Source organism: Cibotium barometz, chromosome 14 (assembly GCF_041138505.1).
Source record: "Cibotium barometz isolate CiBa-2024 chromosome 14, ASM4113850v1, whole genome shotgun sequence".
NCBI lineage: Eukaryota > Viridiplantae > Streptophyta > Polypodiopsida > Cyatheales > Cibotiaceae > Cibotium > Cibotium barometz.
In genome coordinates this window covers 50215627-50238744 of record NC_141059.1, presented here as the reverse complement: position 1 = coordinate 50238744, position 23118 = coordinate 50215627, and the positions used below count along the sequence as shown (strand labels likewise).

General features: G+C 39.7%; 1 protein-coding gene across 2 annotated transcripts; it reads left to right on the top strand.

The window, feature by feature from the left end:
- Window positions 1-11917: 11917 nt before the first annotated feature.
- On the top strand, window positions 11918-21515 carry LOC147632144 (uncharacterized). Of its 2 annotated transcripts, XM_086808777.1 has the most exons (27): window positions 11918-13307; window positions 13728-13866; window positions 14003-14074; window positions 14235-14306; window positions 14421-14492; window positions 14595-14666; window positions 14802-14873; window positions 14984-15055; window positions 15176-15247; window positions 15336-15404; window positions 15643-15714; window positions 15912-15983; window positions 16201-16272; window positions 16390-16461; window positions 16739-16810; window positions 17038-17109; window positions 17199-17270; window positions 17419-17490; window positions 17573-17644; window positions 17727-17798; window positions 17928-17999; window positions 18082-18153; window positions 18244-18317; window positions 18400-18537; window positions 18615-18953; window positions 19745-20112; window positions 20677-21515. In XM_086808777.1, the coding sequence occupies exons 1-27, from the start codon at window positions 13208-13210 to the stop codon at window positions 21028-21030; spliced, it is 2949 nt and encodes a 982-aa protein (XP_086664903.1). In that variant the 5' UTR covers window positions 11918-13207; the 3' UTR covers window positions 21031-21515. The 2 variants fall into 2 exon arrangements, with proteins under 2 accessions (XP_086664903.1, XP_086664904.1); XM_086808778.1 differs by lacking the exons at window positions 11918-13307; window positions 13728-13866; window positions 14003-14074 and having other exon boundaries at window positions 14212-14306.
- The last annotated feature ends 1603 nt before the right edge of the window (window positions 21516-23118 follow it).

Here is a 23118-nt window from a genome sequence, read left to right as displayed (position 1 = left end):
GTGCTTTTATTTGTCTCTTAATCTATTGAGGTCTTTAACACTTATTTTCAATGTAGGCATGGAGATGGCATAAAGAGCGTATAGCATAAAATTGCAATTCTTTATGCCATCAAAGAATCTTTAGTTGATTTCATCCCCCCCACCTACCATACATATGTATGTATATGTGTGTGTGTGTGTGTGTGTGTGTGTGTGTGTGTGTGTGTGTGTGTGTGTGTGTGTACATACATATATGTATACATATATATATGTATGTATACATACATACATATATATATATACATATATATACATATATATATACATATATATATACATATATATATATATATATATATATACATATATATACATATATATATATATGTATATATATACATATATATGTATATATATACATATATATACATATATATGTATATATATACATATATATACATATATATATATATATGTATACATATATATGTATGTATACATGTATATGTATGTATACATATATATATATATATATATGTATGTATGTATGTATGCATGTATGTATGTATGCATATCTATGTATATGTATGTATACATATAAACATATATACATGTATATATATAGATGTGTGTGTGTGTGTGTGTGTGTGTGTGTAGATAGATAGATACATAGATATAAACACACTATATAAACACTATGTTCATATTTCAATGGTAAAATTGGATGATGAAAGATGACTATCCGAGCTAGTGTGTCTATATCTTGCTCTCTCTCTCTCTCTCTCTCTATCTATATATATATATATATGTGTGTGTGTGTGTGTGTGTGTGTGTGTGTGTGTGTGTGTGTGTGTGTGTGTATACATATATATATATATGTATATGTATATGTATATGTATATGTATATGTATATATATGTATATATATATACATGTATATATATGTATATATATATACATGTATATATATGTATATATATATACATGTATATATATGTATATATATATACATGTATATATATATATATATATATATATATATATATATATAATAAACTCATTATATAAACACTATGTTTATATTTCAATGGTAAAGTTGGAGGATGAAAGATGACTATCTAGGATTTTGTGTCTTTGCCACACAGGTTGGGCAAAAAGTTTCAAACCACTCCTTGCTCTATGTGAGCACCTATTGCTCTTGAACTTTAAAGGGTTGGGTTGGGTTGGGTCCTCTTGAACATTAAAAGGTTGGGTCCTCTTGAACATTAAAGGGTTGGGTCCTCTTGAACTTTAAAGGGTTGGGTCCCTTGTTCATTTCCTACTTGTGGTGTAACAAGCACACATGGCTCCAATGATTGTAGATGTTATAGCCAATGAGAGAAATGTTTGTAGTAAGATGGATGGAGTGGTATTCACTCACTAAATATAAAAGCTTACACATCGTGCAAAAAAGAACACATTCACCAACATGTACACTTGCATGTGCATGCATGTGCCATCAAGCACATGCATGCATGTGCATGTGCCATCAAGCACTTGCTCACTTTTAATCTTAGCTTATATAAAACCATAATCTATCCGTTTACAGGCTTTGTACTCTATGTGGAGTACCCTACCTCTCTCGCATTATCCTTAATCTCCTCCTCCTTCCCTCCACCTCATCCTTCGTCTCTTCCTACTCCTCCTCCACCTACTCCCTCCTATGGCTCCTCCTCCTCCACCACCAACCCCTCCAACTTGCAACAAGTTCTAATCACTTCAACACCTCCCTAAACCTTAGCTATGTGCCCCCCTCCCCTTGTGTGCTTCTAGAACCCTCCTACCTTAGGTGAGAAGATACAGAGATATTAGGCAATAGGGGAGCCTACATTAAACACAAGGTCGAGAGAGAGAGAGAGAGAGAGAGAGAGAGAGAGAGAGAGAGATGGCAACATGCCTGATTAGAATCATTTAAAAAAACACCTCAGGTGTCCAAAAGCCATGCTAAATTTCCCATCATAATCATGACCAAATCTCCCAAATCTTGAGCCAATTCAACGCTTACAACCTCAATCTAAAGGCATGGCATATTCAATAGTAATTAATTTAAAAAAAGTTGTTGGGGTCTTACTAGCGATGAATGAATGTGGACATTGCATGAGGGTGAACATACAAAAACATTGTAATTATCAAATTTATTTACATTGTTTACATAAATCTTGCAAGGGGGTTGAAGGCACATATAAGCTTCGTTTTTGATATGTTGATTTGGCCTTGAATAATATTGATCGCCCTCGATAGATTAATAATTTTTCTTTTTGGATTGTTTTGATGTGATTTATATTGAAAATGCTCATAATATTCCACCATCCCAACTCCCGATTAATTTTACTAATTAGAGGGGCATTTAATATTGACAAATTTTGAGTATAAAAGCTTTCGATTTCCTTTTGGTGCTGGCCCTAATGGGGTAATCTTTGGAAGCATTAAATCTTAAGGTTTTGACATGTGTCTCACAACATCATGCAAAACAAATGGATTACTTCTTGAACTTCAAACTCTGTATGTGTACATGAGATACAAGTAGAACCATGCTCAAGGGCAACCAATGCATGAAACCTACAAATATTGTTTAAAAAAAGTTTTGAAGTTCTTATAGCCGTGCCTATCATTTGTTTGTTTGTTTTTAATTTCGTTAAGTACTATTAATTAAATCTTAGCTTGCTTAGATATTGGCAGTGCATGATATGCACAGAGCACTTCTTGTGGAGGAGGAGATGGGGACTTGAGTTCAAACAAACAAACTTGTATGGCCTCACCTTAGATTGTGATTAATTCATTTTTACATTATCATGTGTAGGCTAATAGTTTCATGCTCATGCTAGGCACACTTTGGAGTAAGGATTTTTTTTGGTATTTAGGGCCTTCGGTTCTTCAAGGCCATTTGTTTGTTTGTTTTTAATTTCGTTAATTGTTGCTATTAATTAAATCTTAGCTTGCTTGGATATTGGCAGTGCATGCTATGCACAGAGGAGGAGGAGATGGGGACTTGAGTTCAAACAAACAACTTGTATGGCTTCACCTTAGATTGTGATTAATTCATTTTTACAATAGCATGTGCAGGCTAGTTTCATGCTCATGCTAGGCACACTTTTGAGTAAGGATTTTTTGTATTCCGGCTGTTCAAGGCCTGGTAATGATTTATGTCCATACAGGACCTGGCTATGTGTGGGGTCGCGAAGGCATGGCTCATCGCCCCGGCCCTCCGGTCGCCACGAAAACCTTTGAGTCCCAGTGCTCCATAAAAACATTTTTTTTTCAACCAATCAGAATAAAAACAACTCTTTAATCTCCCCGACAAGGTTGCTTTTTGACGAGCGTCATGCTCATTTTTGGGCATTCTAGCTATAAAAGACAGCCACTTATTTTGAGTGACTGTCAAAAAGTCAGATAAATTGTTAAAAAAAACGAACATTATTTCTACTAAACTCTTCATTTTGAAGGGTGACTATATGCCAATTTTACGACTAAAATATATAGTAAATGGGGCAATGAAAAATCTTAAGGATTCTCATGATCCTAGGTGGTGAAAATACACTAAGTTGTTTAGGCTACAGGTTTTATGATTTGTTAAGAAAAATGTTGTGTGAACCACTCTGGGGATGTGGTGGGATGGAATCATGGGTAACAAGTGCATGTGTCATACAGGTGACAAATGTGATGATGGGATGGATGGTGATGAGATAGCCAACATGAGCATGAAACTGGCCTACACATGATATTGTAAAAATGAATTAATCACAATCTAAGGTGAGGCCATACAAGGTTGTTGGGTTGAGAACTCAAGTCCCCCACAAGAAGTGCTCCCAAAGCTAGTGTGAAGGCATAGGTAGGCATGTCTCCTGCTATGCTAGGGAGAGGGCATCACACCAACCCTTTGAAGAGACGTATCTTTTAAGGATTCGAGTAGGAGATAGATCTTAGGCATCATTTTTATTTATTTTTGAGTAGTTTGGAATCCGCCCGGGAGAGCCTGTCAGCGCGGATGTAGCTATTGATGATGGAAAGGGATGGTTAGTATGATATATATTTATTATATAGCCCCCGGATTTTATTCCTAGAATGTGATTGATTAAAATAAAAATGAATAACAGAGAATACTATTCACCTCGAAGAGATAAAAAAAAGATAAAATTCCCACCTCCCATGTTTTGACCGCGTGGTGAAACTCATTTACGGCTTAAAAGTCAAAAAGCTGTGGAGCGATGTGACAACTTTGTAAAGGTAAATTGCTAACTTGAAAATTGAGAATTATATGTACACGTTTACAACAAGAAAAAACCCTTCTAATATTCCAATTTTTTTTAAAAATGGTCTAAAAAACCAAATTTAAAAAACTCTTTGAGATGTGATTGCAACAATAAATCACTTTTAAAATTAAAAATTCATATGATGTTACAAAAACTTAAATTTACCAAAAATTAAACTTTCAAAGATACAAGTCTATCATCAAAGCTTTGAGATGTGATTGCAACAATAAATCACTTTTAAAATTAAAAATTCATAAGATGTTACAAAAACTTAAATTTACCAAAAATAAAACTTTCACATACAAGTCTATCATCAAAACCTCATAAGCTGGGACCATGTTTGCTCATTGTTGTGAGCCCATAGCCCTACACCAAAACATGACAACAAACTTGCAAAGACTAACAACACTAATAAAATAAAGCATGTACTAAACATCCTTCATGCAATAAGCTACACGCTCCATGCAATGTCCTATAACCGCCCATAACAATGAAAATAGAAGACAACACTATCAAAACCTACACATTGACTTTTGGACATGCCCGAGCAATTTCTTTTAAAGGATTGGAGCTATGGTTTCCTCAGCCCCATACCCATTATGGTTCACAACAGCAAGCATGCCAAAAAACATCCACGAGCACACAAGCTCAAGGGTTACAAGTGAGCCCTATATGGAGACTCAAGGTCGCAAAGGGCAAGGCAAGGGTTGGAGGTAAATATCGCGGTTCACAGCATGCAAAGGGTCAAAGGTTGTAGCTGGTGGACCATGATCAACACACAACATATAGAGGCCGAGGGTCGCATGCGGAGCTGCAGAGGAGCACAATCACCACAAGTGATGAGCATCGCGTGGCGCTAGTAGCAGACCACGAAATGAGATGTCACAGCATAGACTCAAGGCAGCAAGGCCCAAGTCTTAGCTAAAGCTTAAGCATTGGAAGAAAAGGTTAGAATTTAGGGGTAATTTAAAAAACCCCCTACACACTGCACAATACACACAATTCACACGAGTGACAGGTGACCTCAAGTTTTAACGAGCTTGGAATTTTCACCAACAAGAGTCAGGTGACAGCATCATCAGAACTGCTGGAAACTTGGAAGTTAGGGCATGGGTCACCTCACTTTTATAGCAATATTACCTACTTAATATTCCTTGTGGCTTTATCCTATTGGATAACTACCTTAACCCTTAAAAAGATTATCATACCTTAAAAAGCCTTCTTTAAAAAATATTATAACCTTTGTAGTTCAATTTAGTGTTATGAAAAACCTTGAACTTACCTATTCTTGTAGGAGAGTCACTTTAGGTCTCAAATTATGTGATTTAAAAAAATACAAATTTAATTTTTACAAGTGAACTCCAAATATTTGTAGTTTCGTTTGTCACACTGTTTGTTGCGAGTTTTCTCTGAACCCTAGACAACGTCCTCATTGATGGGAGTAAAACACATGTCAAGGACCTCACCTTTTTACATAATAGTGTGAAAAATGCAGATTGTATTTTGTTTTTCCCTTAATTAGTAGGTTTTTTTAAAAGAATTTTGGCTTACCTTCTGCTGAATGAAAAAATCTCCACGCAACCATGACAATAGCTTAGTTGGTAGAAGAGGGCGAGTGTTATCCCAAAGGTCATGGGTTTGATCCTTTCGTTAACTATGCAAATGTGCACGCTTGTACAATTTGAGGATGGTGGTAGTGTGTGAGTTGTATACACAAGCCGAGTGCAAATATCCATTTCCTGTTAATTTCAAGCCTTCCTTTTTTTTTAAAGAAAAAAAGAAAAAAGAAACAAACCTCGACAAACTAGCTTTTTATTTTCTTATTGTTATTATTCCTTTTTTCACCTAAGTTGTTTCAATAAAAAATACGTATATTTCTCATTTTCAAATCATTGAAATAATAATCTTTTGATCAATTACACTTTGAATAATCGGTATAATCAACGCAACTTAAACAACTTACAGAATAAACATGTTGTAAATGCAACTTAAGAACAAAATATATATTTTGGAAAAATATAATGCATACCTTCCCATGTCAAATTTGGGTTCAAGATCTAATTAATGGTCAAGATTGAGAGAATTCAAAGAAAGATATTTCTTTCTAAATATTTGTTTTCATCATTGATTGTTTTACTATAAAAATACTTGAGTAAGAGACTCTTTATATATTTTGTTATTCAAAGGTGCTCTTGAGCCTTAAAAGTCAAAGGAATGGCTACATAGTAGAATATTCATAGAACCATTCTGGCACCACCTAAGCGGATGGATGGTGCTGGTTGCTAATGTGGTAGATGAGAAGCTTGGCTACTCAACTCTACGAGAAAGGTAGCATGGGTACGCTAGAACTCATTGGCTTGAGTAGTCACATCTCTTGCACCTCAATGCCTACAGGTGCCATAGGTTCATGAAGAAAGCTATGAAAGCTTGTAGTCCCACTCATCATAGGGAAAAGCTTGCCGTATCTCAACCATGGAAACTAGCATAGATTTCCAAGCAAGATGAATGTGTATAATGGTTAAAAAGGTACAACATGCTTGCCACCATAAATGACTTATATAGTCACTTATACTAAGGACTCATTCCCACTAGCCCATGTGCATATGCCCTACCAACTTACATGTGCTAGTGGTATCAACCACATTACAAATCATCCTCTCCTATATTGATTTCATCCTCGAAATCAAAGGGTGATCATGCATACAAAAGCATATACAAGGGGCTATATACAAAAGCCAAATAAACAAAAGACCTCCCGGAATCAAATGGAAAGCCAAGTATGTTAACAATCCAAAAATGGGATTGATCATGGTGAAGGACATAGATTAAGCAACATAATTAAGGTGGATTAAACCACACTAAGAACTCCATGAGAGAGAGAGGGAGATTGCACACTCAACACTCAATTCTATTCTATTGCATATCACAATGAACCATACACTGATATAGGCCCTCTTGCATTATCCCACTTTACACATCATCATCCATGTGGCACTCCCTTTTCCACTCTTTTGGTCAACACTCACATACCATACAATATTACATGTGGCATTCCTATCTCACCACAATATCTTGCACCTCTAGGGTGCTTTCCCACATACACACAACACCACGATTACATCTCTCAATACCCCCTCTGAATTGAGGTGTTCCACAACTCACCCATCATCCATCACCCATATCAATGTAGCATTGCACAAACGCAATTGCTACTTCTCAACACTCCCCCTCAATGATACATTAGAGTGTCCATTAGCCAAACATGTGTGCGCGTGTCTACCATCTTAGACACCAAGTCCATTTTGAGAGCCGACTCGCTCACAGCGGAACCACTGAGTCCGATTTGAACATAGAAGTTCGGGTGGGAACCAACCCATGCGCATGCACCTCCTCACACGTGCATCGCTCATGCACACATCACGCAACAACCATTTCGAGCTTCTAGGTGAGCTCGGGCAGGGCGACCCTCATACCATGGATGATTACAAAAATTTTTCGTTTTGAGCCCCCATCATCAATTATGGGTGAAAATAAAAATTACAAAGTTTTTTGTGTGTGAACATGTTCTCATATAATGCCTTTTAAAGGCATGTGAACAAGGCTTATGTTTTTTTTAATAAATGATATGTTGTGTGTGAATGACCCTCACTGCCAATAAGGGTTAAATTAATTCTTTTTTAAGAAAAATTCTCTGAAATGCTCTGCACGACTGCTCACTGCACGTTGAATGCGCTTTTGTGTGGTGCCGAGCCGGTTCTGCAGTCCTCAGATTCCCTGACACACACACAGGGTCTTCTTCTCCTTCCTCTACTGTTCTTCTGGTCGACTCTATGCTGCAGATATTCGCCATAGCCACAGCTTGAAGCTTTTCTCTGCCTGCATTGCCTGACTCTGTATTGCGTTGCCTTCTTCTTTACTGGCTACGATGCCTCTGCTTGTGTTGCCTCTCTTTTGCTTTACGTCCAATTGCATTATCTAGTGCCAAGACACCTTTGGGCCTTCTGCTCTGCTGCTGCTACTACTCCTGCTTGCGCTGCTACCTCCTGCAACAACTGCTTGTTAGTTCTAGTTTACTCTGCTCGCTACTAGTGGCACACAGTCTGCCTTGCTTGTATAGCTGTGCTTGTACTCTTCCAAGCCGCCCGCGAGACTTCCTTGTATTCATTTGACTGTGCGAGCTCGTTGCTTTGGCATGCAATCGAGCTTATATGCAGCTCATTCCTGACTACACTTCTTTGCCTTTTAACCTCGAAATTGAGGTCTTCCATATTTCGCTAGCTAGTTAGCCATGTGAGTAGGTGTTCACTTGAGCAACTCTATAATGCCATCCTTGCTACTTGTTTCTTCAATTCCTTCATTTTTTGACCTTTCACACCATCATGGAACGATGCTACCTTTTTTGCTTTTCACTCCAACTTGATCTATTGCTGCTTTAATGCCTCCATCCACAATTGGATCCTCCTCCTCATCATCCAATTGGATCCTCCTCCTCCTCATCCAATTGGATCCTCCTCCTCCTCATCATCCAGTATCTCTACATCTACCCTAGTATCAACTCTTGCCTCTGCCACCATTCCATCGATGTCGAGAGAATTCATCAAGCCAGTGCATTTTGGAGTACATCCCCACAATGTATCACATTTCTCATAAAAAGGCCATAATGATGACTCAACCCCTGTGGAATTCTGCTTTACCTTTTCTTTCTTATAAGCTTTCTTCAAGGTGTCTATTCTGTTTTTGACTTGGTCTTGGCTTGATGAGCCACTTGTATCTTTGTTCAGCCTATCTGTGATAACTTTCCAATCCTTCGCTTGAAAGTTTCCTTTGTTGATGTGTGTCCAGACCTCATCATAATGATGTAATAAAGTGTACGTTGTGCTATCAGACCATACAATTCCTGTAACCTTAGCCTTCTTTGGGGGTCCATCCTTTAGAGATTGTGTTGGGTTGAATGGAGCACTTGAGGTCACTCTGGATTGAGTTGTGCTAGATTGAGTCCCAGTATTTAGAGTGGATCTCGGTAGCCGAGATGGCAAGGCTATGGGACTAGTAATTGGGGCTATGGGTGAACTATGTCGAGAAGAAACAGATGGATGCTGCATAGATGCAAACTCGATATCGGACTTAAAGGCTTTCTTTCAGTAGGAAGTCCTCCCCATGGTGTTGTCAACATAGACATGAAAGTGTTCGGCCGTGGTGGGTGGTCAAGAGAAAGAGGGATGTACTCCTCATAGTCATTCTCATATGGAGTGCTAGTTTTAGTGTTAAACACAGCCCATGTAGGTACCTCCTTGCCTTGTTGAGATGACATGCTTCTGCATACATTATCACATAACTTATGCTTACATGCTTATGTAATAAAGCCAAATTGTACGCTTGCATGCATGTTGTCGATCCATAAGAAGTCTATGCATTTGCATGGATTTTGCTCACCCGCTTATGGACATGCATGTGCATGTGCATAAGCCCATATGCACATGCACACGAGCATTTCTATATGCATATGGATTTATGCACATGGATATGCTTCTCCATATGCATTATGCATGTGCATAAGTCCATATACATGTATCAAAAACCCGCGTGCTTATGTAATAAACCCGCCCATATGCATGTACATGGCAAGCTTATGCATGTATTTACAAAACAAGAAGTAATCAAAACACGGCCCGAAATAGTCTTCACACACGCATACCTTTGATGATAAATTGATGAACCTCCTTTGCAAAACGCTAAATTTGCCCGTATGCTCTCCAAATCAAAGCTCCGTGTGAACAAAGGCAAACATGGCTCCGAGAATGAAGAGAAACACCCCTTGGATGGCCTTATATATGTGGCACCTTCTTATTGGAGGTTATGAATTGGTCATTCATCGGACGCTTGAGCAATAGATAAAGTTTATTCGGTCAGTGCTGGCCAGGGTGGCGGTTGGCTGAAGGCCATTAAAATATAATTTTACCTGTTTTTTAATATATTTCGGACGGAGCGTTCGGTTGCCTTCGCTTCATATGCGAAGGCTAAGAGTCTCCGACGACCCATTTGGTGGTCCGTCCCCGTTGGCTTTATATGAAGACTTTTGTCTCTTCCCTAATGGAAACAACCTTTTCATTGTTGTCCGGACTCTGTTGGCTAGTGTGAATCAGGGCTAAAATTTGAAGGCTTGCCTTAACCTTCAATTTGAAAGCCATAAATTAGGTTGACTTTTAAAATATACCCGCGTGTTGTTGCGATATGTAAAAGGCATTAAGAAAGGAATGGAAGCCGGAATACAAAGGGTCAATCGAAGGGATTTTTTCTTCTTATTTTTTAGAAATCCGAGATTTCTCTTTTCTCTCCTCTCCTTGTGTTTTGGTTGTCCATGGTTAATATGTAATAGATAAACCTTCGATTTGAAAGCCATAAATTAGGTTGACCTTTAAAATATATAAACCTTCAAAAACTCTACTATATGCCGGTTTTATAGCTAAAGTATATGAAAAATCATTCCTTCAAATAAGAGCTAGTTAAAATGCCGGTACAAATACACTAGAAAGCCGTTTTTTAAAAGCACTAATCAAAACCAACAACTTGACACACTTGAACACTTGCCACAACCACATTAAACAAAGCAATGGGTGCTGTGATTTGGGAGTAATTAGACATCCCCCCAATTGGAAAAAGGGTGATTAGGTTAGCTTCATATTAAGCTTTAATTTCTGCACTAATCATATACATCCACACTAAGGGGTGATTAGGTTAGCTTCATAAGCTTTAACTCTGCACTAATCATATAAATCTACACTAAACAAAGTATTGTGTGTACCAAGAATAAAAAGCATCTTCATCAAGAATAGTATTCTGATTTGGGAGGTGATTAGACGGCCCCCGTTAGGAAACGGTGCTAGGCTGCAAGCTTGCCAATAGGCTTTGTGATTGTGAAGGATTGAGGACTGGTTAGAAAGATTAAAAATTTGTGTTGCAATTAGTAGGAGACATTAGCTAGAGGGGATGCAATATCATGCAAATCAAGAGCAATTAACTAATTGAGCTTGATAATAATGCGTACAAGCAATGTTGGGATTGATTAAATTTGCCATACTTAGGCATGATGAGCAGAAGACTAAGCTGCATAATCAGCAGCGAGATAAGCATGGTTAAGCTTAATCTGTATTGAGAGGAGCAATTATAGTGGATGGACTGGAAAGCATTGTTTGTGATGGCCTGGCAACTCTGGTAAAGCAATGAGAAGTCCTTGGGTACCCCGCGTCTGAGCAAAGAGGAAAATGGCACCATCCGATAGAGAGAGAGAGAGAGAGAGAGAGACAGAGAGCAAACAGCAAAGCATCTCCCTCTCTCTCTACTGCTCTCATGTGTCTATACGGACTCCAACTCACTTCCTTGCTCTGGCGAATTGGCAGGAAAAAGGGATGGTAAAAACACACACACACACACACACTCTATCTCTCTCTCTCTCTCTCTCTCCTCTGAGCCAGCCCATGTTTGTGCTGTAATGGGAGCCTGCAAAATACATGCAGCATATAAGGACCCCCCCACCACTGAGCCCCCCTTATAGGCCTTCGTGCTTCAAAGTTCACCTTTTCTGCAGGCTCTCTTTCTCTCTCTCTCTCTCTCTCTCTCTTTTTATGAGTCTCACTGTGTGGGTTTCTAGCATGTTTCTTTTGATTTTTTGCTTCTATTCATTGTTTTCTACTTCTGCAGCTCTTGTACATTCAACACTGCCACTTCTCCTGTATCGATAACTAGCTCTCTCTCTCTCTCTCTCTGTGTGTGTGTACATACCCACTATTATTTCTCTCTACCTCAAATGGGTCTCTCTCTCTCTCTCTCTGTGTGTGTGCATACCCACTATTATCTCTCTACCTCAAATGGGTCTCTCTCTCTCTCTCTCTCTCTGTGTCTGTCTGCATACCCACTATTGTTTCTCTCTACCTCAAATGGGTCTTTTTCTCTCTAGATTCCTTTCCTCTATCGTGTTCGTAATTTACTCGAAGCTCTAGCGCGCTCTGTCTCTCTCTCTCTCTCTCTATCTTGCTCTTTTTATCCTTGAATTTCCATAAGTTTTCCTGCAGCTCTCTCTCTCTCTCTCTCTCTCTCTCGCTCCAAGTTCTCTCTTTTTCTTTTCTTTATGCATTCTTTTCTACTAGCTCCATCAACCCCGCCTGCCTGTGACGCCTCCAGACACTCCTCTCATCAGCCTTTTCGTAGCGCAAGGTGCAGGGTGAGAGCAGTCCTCTTGTTTGCAGCTTGCTTTATGTCACGTTACGGCAATCTCCTCTCCCTTTCTCCCCTCTCTCTCTCTCTCCCATTAGCCCGCTGCTCTCCATTTGCTCTCTTTTAGGGACCAAACAGGATAGGATATCCCCTTTTTCAAACAGCAATATCAACTTAATCAGCACTGCATTTTGTCTTGTTGGGGGAGTTAAATACATGCTCAGGGAGAGCGACACAATCCCTCATCATGAATTGTAAAGCTCTTTGATTCCCGACAGCGCAGGCACGCTAGCTGATCAGAAAGTGCCTGAGATCACAATTCGAAGGGCGCGTTTTGAGCAATGTATGTGACCAGTACAACTGCGCCAATTGATATGGTGGGTCTTATCTAGCTTCAAACCCAGCTGCAGGAGCAGTATACAATCTACACACTCTACAGGCTTGCAGGCTTACAGCAGCTTTGTAACCCGGCTGCATTTGCACAAGGAGCGTCCTACACACCATTACGACTGCTACTTCTTCTTCTTTCTACTACTACTACTGCTAGTACCCCTTGTTGTGTAGATTTGGAGTCCTTATGATTCTTTCTCAGTCCACCAAGAAGGCTGGAAAAATGGTGCTTGATCCTGGGTTTCTGTACAGTAGTGTAGTGGACGCATCGAGCTGGCCTTGATTGGCTTGCCAGCGGCTTTCAAGCTTTGCAAGTCAGTGGAAAACTTGTAAAGGCAATGGCAAGAATAGGACTCCTTCCAAGCAAGCTGCTAACCACACTGGTGGCCTTCTTCTTCTTCTTCTTTACCTGCTCTAAAGCTGGCATTTCACAAGAAGGTGCAATTTTCTCCCTCCCATTTTCCCATTTCGAAAAAAGAAGTGCATTTCTTTTTTTTTTCCTATATTTGGGCCTCTGATATGCAACAAAATCAAGGGCTCCCGCAACGCATGTAACACTCGGTTAAAATGCAAGCATAAACAATTATCAACAAGTCCTTGTGTGCCTTGTAGAAATCTTTCATGAGCCCAGCCATGGTAGATGTACGAGGGACATTTTTTCTGTGAGCTAAAGGTCAATGGAAAGTGAGTAGGCTTGGGTCATGTGTATTAAGGCCCTAGTCAAGCTCAGATGCATTCCATAAGGCCAACATTGCCACATTGATTGTCCCCATACCAAACAGCACTTGAAAACCAGAAGTGATGCTTTGGATGTGTTTGGAAGCCTCAACAAATCAAACTCTTTCTCTGTTCTTGCAGGACAAGCCTTGCTGGAGCTGAAGAGGTCCTTGAAAGATGCAAATAATAAGCTCTACACCTGGGACGAAACGACGGATACCAACCGTTGCTCCTGGCAAGGGGTCACTTGTGACAACATGACTCTTGGAGTAGTGGGATTGTAAGTAGAACATGAGCTCTAGTCCTCTTGTCATGCAATTCATGATGTTGCAAACATTTGGCTTGATAATCTATTTTTTATCCTTGTTCAAGATACATGTGTACTGATTTTCCTTGGTGCTTGTGGTATTGCACAGAAATCTTCAAAGCCTTAACTTTAGTGGAGAAATATCCCCTGCAATAGGGAAATTGAGGAGCTTGAAAACCATGTAAGTTCTCCTATTGATCTTGAACAGCTATCAGATGTATGTAAAGCTGCTTTCCTACTCCTTAACTAGCAATAATTAGCTCCTCAGTACCATATGCTTTTGCTTATGGAAAGATGATTTGATACCAAGGAATTGTTATGTTGATCTGGGCTGTTTTCAGGAACTTGAGCGACAACATGATTTCCGGGCAAATCCCTGACGAGATTGGCGACTGTTCCAGCCTGCAATATCTGTAAGTGGAGTGATCAAGTGAAGTAATCCACATGCCATTGCTTAAGGTGTCATGTTTCTTGGAACTGTGCATTTGAGCCAACGTTAAAGTCCGGCGTATTGTGGTTGGCTGCAGAGACCTTTCTTTCAATAGTATCAATGGAGAGATCCCATTTTCACTTTCCAAGCTGAAGGAACTAGAGCAATTGTAAGCCATTCACTGCCATGGCTGTGTGGCTATGCTTTGTGCTATCTCAGGGCTACAAGGGGATAAAATTTATATAATTGTATTTGGCATGATTGTATACAGCGTTATGAAGAGTAACCAGCTCACAGGATCCATCCCTTCAACATTGTCTCAGCTACCCAATCTCAATCTCCTGTGAGTGGTGATGTACGCTTGCATACAAAGTGGGTTTGGGAATGAAAAGATACATGACACGTGCAAACAAGGTTGGCATGATATCTAATGTGTCTCATGTAAGCACATGCATTGTGGTTTTGTTGGCGCTTGTAGAGATCTGGCTGATAATTCTCTAAGTGGTGAGATACCATCCTTCATATACTGGAGTGAAGTGCTACAATACCTGTGAGCTCCTCGCATCTAGAGACTGTTCAACTGTTTAGCCACGTCTTGTGAGCTTTCATTTACTTCCAGCCTTGCAATGACATGGAGGTTGAACCTTGTTTGCCATACAGAGGTCTGCGAAACAACTTCATATCCGGAAGTCTGTCCCCAAACATGTGTAAGCTGACTGGATTGACATATTTGTGAGTAACTATGGCCATGATTTCCACGTCTCATTGCCAAACACGAGAAATGCAGTAGAGAACCTACTCAATGTAGTGCAAGTCGCTGCTGATGAGCCACTCTTTCTGATATTTTTGCAGTGATGTACAGAACAACAACTTGACAGGCAAAATCCCGGATAGCATTGGCAACTGCACAAGCTTTCAAGTCTTGTAAGTTTCACATGGTTGTAAATTTTGCAAAAGGGCCTTAGATGCTTGTTGCTGACTCATCATTGATGCTTTATACTGTGGTGGACAGGGATTTGGCATTCAATGAATTAACCGGTGACATTCCTTTCAACATTGGCTATCTTCAAGTTTCTACACTGTGAGTGCAAAGCATGTTGTAAGGCAATGCTAATGGATGCAAAAAGATTTGACATGCATAGCATGATGCATCTGGCAATGTTATTTCATGTGAAATCTCTACTCTGTGGGTGCATAGCCTGATGTATGGCAATGTTAAAAACACTCGTTAATAAATTCAACATGCCATGTTTAATATTAATGTAATGGCTATGGTGCAAATTGAACATGATGATGTGATGGTGGCGGCTTTGTTACAGATCATTGCAAGGGAATAAGCTTACTGGCAGCATTCCTGATGTTCTTGGACTCATGCAAGCATTAGCAATTTTGTAAGCACTCATTATCTCGTGATAAGTTGCACAAGTTAATTTAATGCAACAATATTTTCTCTTATCCATCTACACTGCTCTATGCATTTACAGCAGAGACATGCTCAAATATGTGTGTATGCATGTGTCTGCGCGCGCACACACATGTATGTGTGTGAAACCCAGCCTTGTTAACATTTCCTACATGTGTGTCCCAGGGACTTGAGTTACAACAATTTGCGAGGACCCATCCCAGCTATTCTAGGAAACCTAAGCTTCACATATATGCTGTAAGTGATGCAAAATCTAGGCATATTTTCCCATTCATATGAATGGCAGCAGGCAAACATTATGCTTTTGAATGATTAAGTAGTGATTCTACCAAGTGAGTAAATTGGCCCTTTCACTGCACTCTTGTATGCCAAAGCAGTACCTCACACAATCAAGAGCTCATGTAATAGGTCTTTGAGAACCTCTAAACTGTTCTTTCCTTTGTGCTCTTTTCAGGCATTTACAAGGGAATTATCTCAGTGGGCCTATCCCTCCAGAGCTTGGCAATATGTCTAACCTTCAATACTTGTAAGGAAAACATACATTGCCCTCTATGGGAAGAGTATTAGTTTCTCAAGTAATGGTAGGGTGCACCGTTCATGAGTCATAAAAAAATGAGGTGCTTTGTGTATGCATGGCTTCCAGAGAACTCTATGACAACCACCTCACTGGAGAGATCCCACCAGAGCTCGGTAAACTGCAGAGGCTTTGGGAAATGTAAGCTAGCACATGATTGGAATGTAAAAGGAAGGGTGTTTTATATATAAAATCTTCTTATTGTGCATTCACGACCATGGGTTTTCAAGCTCTAAAGTGCATTATTAGCAGTAGCTATGGCTGGCCGTACAAGGAACTTGCCCTTGATCATTGAAGTACAGTTTGCATCTTCTTGGATGCTTTCTTGACACGTTCTGTTTCTATGGAGTTTTATTATAAAGCCTCAAAGAGCAATCAGCTATACCTAAACAAAGAACTTATCTCTGAGAGAATGCAGAAACCTGTCGGATAATCAGTTGGAGGGACCGATCCCGGAGAACTTAAGCTCTTGTGTGTCATTGACTTCTTTGTAAGTAGAACACTCTCGAATTTTAGAGTACCATGCTTCACTTGTTTCCAAGGTTTGTGCTTAACAGGCATAGGCACAGGTACACATGCACATGCATATGCATGCACACATAGACAGTCCATGTTATGCTCCCCTGGTTGTGTTAACACATATCTAATCGCATAGGTGCATGTGTGTGTGTGTGTGTGTGTTAGTCTCGAGCTAACATGTGTCTGTTTTTGATGAAGCTATGCAAATAATAACCAACTAACTGGTACTATCCCGCCAAATTTTCAAATGGCAGTCTATCTTTCAAAATTGTAAGTAGAATGGGTTTGTCATTTTTCTGTTATGTTTTTTCATGGCCTAGCCTCTCATGGTGTCTTGATAACATTGTGTATGTCTTTAGAAACCTTTCATACAATAACTTGCAAGGAAGCATCCCCCAGGAGCTTGGCTACATCCACCAGCTTGAAAAGTTGTGAGAGCACGTTCCTTTCTCTTGTGATGTGAATATTTGTGCAAACATGCTCTCTGATGCTAAATTAAACGATTTCAATGCATGGGCTTGGATACCCAAATCGCATTAATTGCTCATCCTAAAGATCTTTTGCTTGATTTTTGGGCAGGGATTTATCCAACAACTGTTTGACTGGGTGTATCCCCAATTCAATTGGGGATCTTGAGCATCTCTTTGAATTGTAAGGTCCAATCGATGCTGTAGTCATAGTATTTATTTGGATTTCTTGGATGAAAGCCTTATTCTTGAGCAATTATCAACAGAGATCTAAGTAAAAACAAGCTAACTGGAGCAATACCGGCAGAGTTCGGCAATTTGAGGGCTATATGCAAGATGTAAGCTACCTTAAAACCAAGAGTCTTTACTAGCTTTAATTAGTAGATCACTAAAAGCTGCTAAAAGAGCTGGGGGATGCAGGGATGTCTCATATAATCATCTGTCTGGACCCATTCCTCAAGAGTTGGGCCAATTGCAGGACCTCAACATAATGTGAGTTTTAAATGGTGTAACTCAAGTCAGTTAACAACTCATATAACGTAATTAAGCTACTTAATGTGTGCAATCAGTGGCATACTGTGTAAATTCTAAAGGTGTTTAACCCCTCTAATTTTTGCACAGGTATCTTAATAACAATGATTTATCTGGAGAGATTCCTCAAGAGCTTGCTAACTGCCTGAGCCTCATTGCCTTGTAAGCGGATGCAAACATTCTATCATTGCATATGTGAGCCCTTTTTTTTACCCATCTAAGCATACAACTAATGTGGCACCAGGAACCTATCATACAACAACCTTTCTGGTGAGATACCTGAGGCGAGAAACTTTGATAGGTTTACAGTTGAAAGGTAGAAGATTTGCTACTCTTTCCATATGTTTTTTGGTGTTTTCCTGGATTCAAGAAGCTTACCCCTTTATTGTTGGACGGCTTCACGTAGCTACCGCAACAACAAGGGGTTGTGTGGGCAGAAGATAGGGCTTCTGTGTGGTTCTGACAATCAGCCCTCTAATGGTGAGCACTTAAAGCTTATTAGACTACTGAAGGTGCTAAACCTCTTTGCAAGATTGCATTACGTGATCTTATGTATATGCAGGCTTGAAATCTAAGAATTTGTTCATTGGATTGGGCCTAAGTGGTGCTATATGTGTGCTTGCCCTCTTGGCTTGGATATGGAAATCCAACCATCAGCTTGAGGAGTTTGGTTTGAAAGGGGCTATCAAACCTATACAAGGTAATAGACCATTGATAACACCTAATCCTCAGACACCATTGATCCCTCTTTTTGTGAAATAGTAAGTATTTTTGCAGGTCCTCCTCGAATTGTTATACTCCACATGGACTTGGCATGTCACTCTTATGATGACATCATGAGACTGACTGAGAATCTATGCCAGAGGTATGTCATCGGTTTTGGGGCATCCAGCACGGTTTACAAGTGCATATTGAAGAGTGGAAAGCCTGTTGCAATCAAGAAGCTTTACAACCACTACCAGCAAAATACTCGTGAGTTTGAGGTTGAGCTTGATACTGTGGGGAGAATAAAGCATCGGAACCTTGTCAGTTTGCATGGCTATTCTCTTTCCCCACATGGAAATCTGCTTTTCTATGAATTCATGGAGAATGGAAGCCTTTGGGATGTACTACATGGTATGTGTTGCGTCTGACATGCTGTGCTCTAAAAATTATATGGTATTTGTTATGTATAGCATGGTGTGTATTCTGGAGAACTGAAGTCCCTGGATTTGTGCCACATATTACATAATGTATTAATACATGGAATGTGTTTTGGAGAATAGAATTTTCTGGGATGTATTACATGGTATATATAGTCTTACGTGGTGTGTGTTATGCATTACATGGTACCCGTTGTGCAGAAAGGAAGTCTCTGGGATGTATAACATGGTATGTGTTGTCTTAACGTTGCATGTGTTTTGGAGATGGAAGGTGGTGCAATGTATTACATGGTATGTGTGATGTTTCATATCTAAGGTGTGCTATGGATTACAGGCTGTGTTATGGCGAATGGTATGTGTTATGTATTACGGGGTATGTGTTATGGCGAATGGTATGTGTTATGTATTACAGGCTATGTATTATGGAGAATTGTATGTGTTATTTATTACAGGCTATGTGCTACAGAGAATCAAGTCTCTGGGATGTATTTCTTACGGAGAATGGAAGTCTTTGGGATGTACTAGTATGTGTCATGTATTGCATGCTATGTGTTACGTTCTGCATGGTATATATTATGGAGAATAGAAGTCTCTGAGGTGTGCACATGGTATGTGTATCACGTGGTATGTGTTATAGTGCACGGAAGCCTTTGGGATGCATATGAATGTTTTGAGCATGCCTCTGTGATGATGATGGACATGATCTGCTTGCCCTACTATCCTTTTCTGACACACGGCATGATGTGTATGCCCCCCTCTTTTCAGGTGCAAAAAAGATGAAGCTTGATTGGACCCTAAGGCTCAACATAGCTCTCGGGGCTGCCAAAGGGCTTGCATATTTGCACCATGACTGTAACCCTCGCATTGTGCACAGAGATATAAAGACATCAAATATTCTTCTTGATGAGAGTTACGAGGCACATCTCACGGATTTCGGGATCGCAAAAAGCATATCATTGGCAAAGTCTCACACATCCACATTGGTCATGGGAACCATTGGCTACATTGATCCAGAGTATGCAAGGACATCCAGGTTAAATGAAAAATCTGATGTATATAGCTATGGAGTTGTTCTCTTAGAGCTCTTGACTGGAAGAAAAGCTGTGGATGATGAAACCAATCTGCATCAATGGGTAGGTATTTTTTGCTTGCTTTGTGATGGAAGGCCTTAATGTCAGCATTAATATCTAAAATCAACTTGCTTTTGTCTGAGTGTATCATGGAAAAACTCATGCCATTTACGTTCATGAGGTCGTTAAAGCTCATTGATTAGAGCCAGCTCCTACATGCATAAAATTCTTTACGTCACCACATATTTGTCATATCATGTTATCATATACATCCCACATACATAAGTGCCTACATAAATACATATATAGGGATGTGCGTGTTTATGTATGTACATATACATCCCACTCACTACTACATAAATACATAGACATACATTTATTCCTACATACATACATCCCCAAATACATACATACATACATACCTACATCCCAGATTACATACATACAACCCCGATAGATACATACCTACTGACATACCTTCATACATCCCTATATACAATTATCCATCCATACATATCAACAAAGGCAAGCCACCTTGTAGAACTAATTTTCTCTTGTTTAGAATGAAGTTGCACTTGCTGTCATGAATGCCAGTCTGGACTCAACTGAGTACTATCTTTGTTGCAGGTCCTCACTAAATATGATAGTGGTGCAGTCATGGAAACTGTGGATCCTGTACTGAAGGATACAGGGTCAGACCTCACGGCCGTGAACAAAGCTCTACAACTGGCTCTCCTCTGCACCAAAAAACACCCAGCTGCTAGGCCTACAATGCACGAGGTGGTGAGGGTCCTTTTATCATTGTTCCCGGTGGTGAATGCAAAGCCTGCGGTCCCGGCACAACCGGGGTTCAATTATCCCAGGTATTTGGATGAGTATGGGGACAGCAAGAGCAAAGATGATCTCATGGGGAGCAGCAGCCCCTCAGCGGGGCACCTATTTGTGAAATTTGAGGAGGTAATCTCCCAAAACACAGTGTGAGAAAGGGCTTGCATTGCAAAAAGGTAGATACCATGGTATACTTCATATATCTACTGTTCAATGCAATCCCGTACGGACATACTATAGTAGTGAAGGTGGATAGCAAAATCTACACTATACTGTGTACTTAAGAGGATTTTGTGGAGCTTTTGGCTGCTTTCCCAACACGTCGGAAAATGTCGGTGTGATGTGGGAGAAGGGGACAAACCTGGACATTGAACCATTGCACAGAGGAGCCATTTCTCTTCTTTTACATTCACAACCCTCTCCCTGCCATCTTGATTGGCACACTTGTATAGTATCCCCTAACATGTAAAGTTTTGGAGCTCAATTCACAATGTAGCTTTTTAGAAGCCAGCACATAGGGTAAACTCATAAAGCTGTGCATTTACAGATTTACTCTTTTGTTCACGGTTATGGTATATGTAACCAATATTTTGTTTTACAGAAGAGTAATCAAAGATTATGATCTATTAATCTCTAAAGATAACCTTTCCTGGGTGTTACAAATCTCTTGTTTTACCAAGATGGTGAGTGCATCAAAAGTGGAGCAAAATCTGCATGATGCATCGAATTCAAACTGAATATCAAACCTTTTGCTGATCTTCCAACGCTTCCCCAGCTCACCCACGATAAACAGATCACTTGGCGAGTCTGCTCTTCAAGCTTCTATGCTTGACTGGCAGCTTTGAAGCCTTGTCTCCATCTCGAATGTAGGGTGTTCACTCACTGTTGTCCCTCCTTTTTGGGAAAGGTGGGCTATTTGTTTCTTTTTTTTTTTTTTCCTGAAATTAGAAAGTATAACACAACACACACCCATGCATGCCACCGCTTGCATAGTGAGGGGTTTGCACCTATGACCTTGGGACTATCAAGCAACACCTTTATCCCACTACAATTCTACTCATCCTTGAGCTGTGAAAGCAACTTGTTCATCATCCAATATATGATTGTTACTTGATGGAATTATTGAAGACCCAAAGGAAGACCGTAGCATGCCTCCAAAGGGTCAACGTACTAGTTCTCTGTGTTGACAACCCCACCTCCAAGTGAATGCAAATATAGGCAAAGAGACATAACAAGTTTAACCACCTTTTTATCCACAACCCTTTTTCATTAGAAGCCCTTATAAATATAGAACACTCATGCCTCTCCTACCCTTCCTCTCTTTCCTTTTATTCCTCTTCTTCCCTTTTCTTGCTTTTATCAGTTCTTGAATTTTCCTAGCATTCCATGTATATGAAGCATGATGAATCTTCTTCATTTAATGAAGAATGTAAATATAGAATCACAGAATGGTCGGAAGAGAGAATCCCATGTCCTTGTACACGTTGTAAGTATTCTATTAGATTACAATACCAAACCACCATAGAGCATGTATGAATTTATAGAGAATTTGATATGTCATTACTCCAACACAAACATAGTACCTCGTTGATGAGCTTTGTATGAGCAAAAAATGGAAAGTATACATCTTACTACGTAGGGTTTCTTTTTTATAGGACTCTTAACACAAATATAGTACTTCATTGATGAGTTTTCAAGTCTGGATCTCACCTTGGCCTTTGTCGAAACACCTATCATTTAGTACTTTGTCGTAGAGCCACAAATGCAACTTCCCTTGTAATAGGTGTACTAGCTTGTCATTCGTACCCTCACTCCATTGTCACACCAAAATGCTTCTAGAGATATGAGGGTGAAGGAAGAGCTCTCTCTACCTAGATGGAGGCAAGAATAGAAGAGCCTTTGCGATATTTCTCTCTCATAGGAGGTGGATAGAGAAGAAGCTCATGATAGGCAAAAGCCTACCCTCAAACCTATTCAAGCAAGTGGCAGTTCTCTCTCACAAGAGGTGGGTAGAGAAGAAGTTCATGAGAGGCAGAAGCCTATGCTTAAACCTATTCAAGCAAGCAGATCATCAAGCATGCAAAAATGCAACACAATACAAGCAAGCACATGGGTAGAGAAGAAGGGGAGTTCACAAGTATTTTATTATTCCAAAGGAATGAAGAGGGTACTGAAGAAGCAACTTAAAATTATTCTATTGCAAGAGAATAAATGTGCATTGCTAATGTCAAAAATAACTTA

Coding starts and splice junctions, on each gene's coding strand:
- LOC147632144 (XM_086808777.1), top strand. CDS start 13,208: ATGGCAAGAATAGGACTCCTTCCAAGCAAGCTGCTAACCACACTGGTG. Junction 13,867..14,002: donor ACTCTTGGAGTAGTGGGATT/GTAAGTAGAACA, acceptor GGTATTGCACAG/AAATCTTCAAAGCCTTAACT. Junction 14,075..14,234: donor TTGAGGAGCTTGAAAACCAT/GTAAGTTCTCCT, acceptor GGCTGTTTTCAG/GAACTTGAGCGACAACATGA.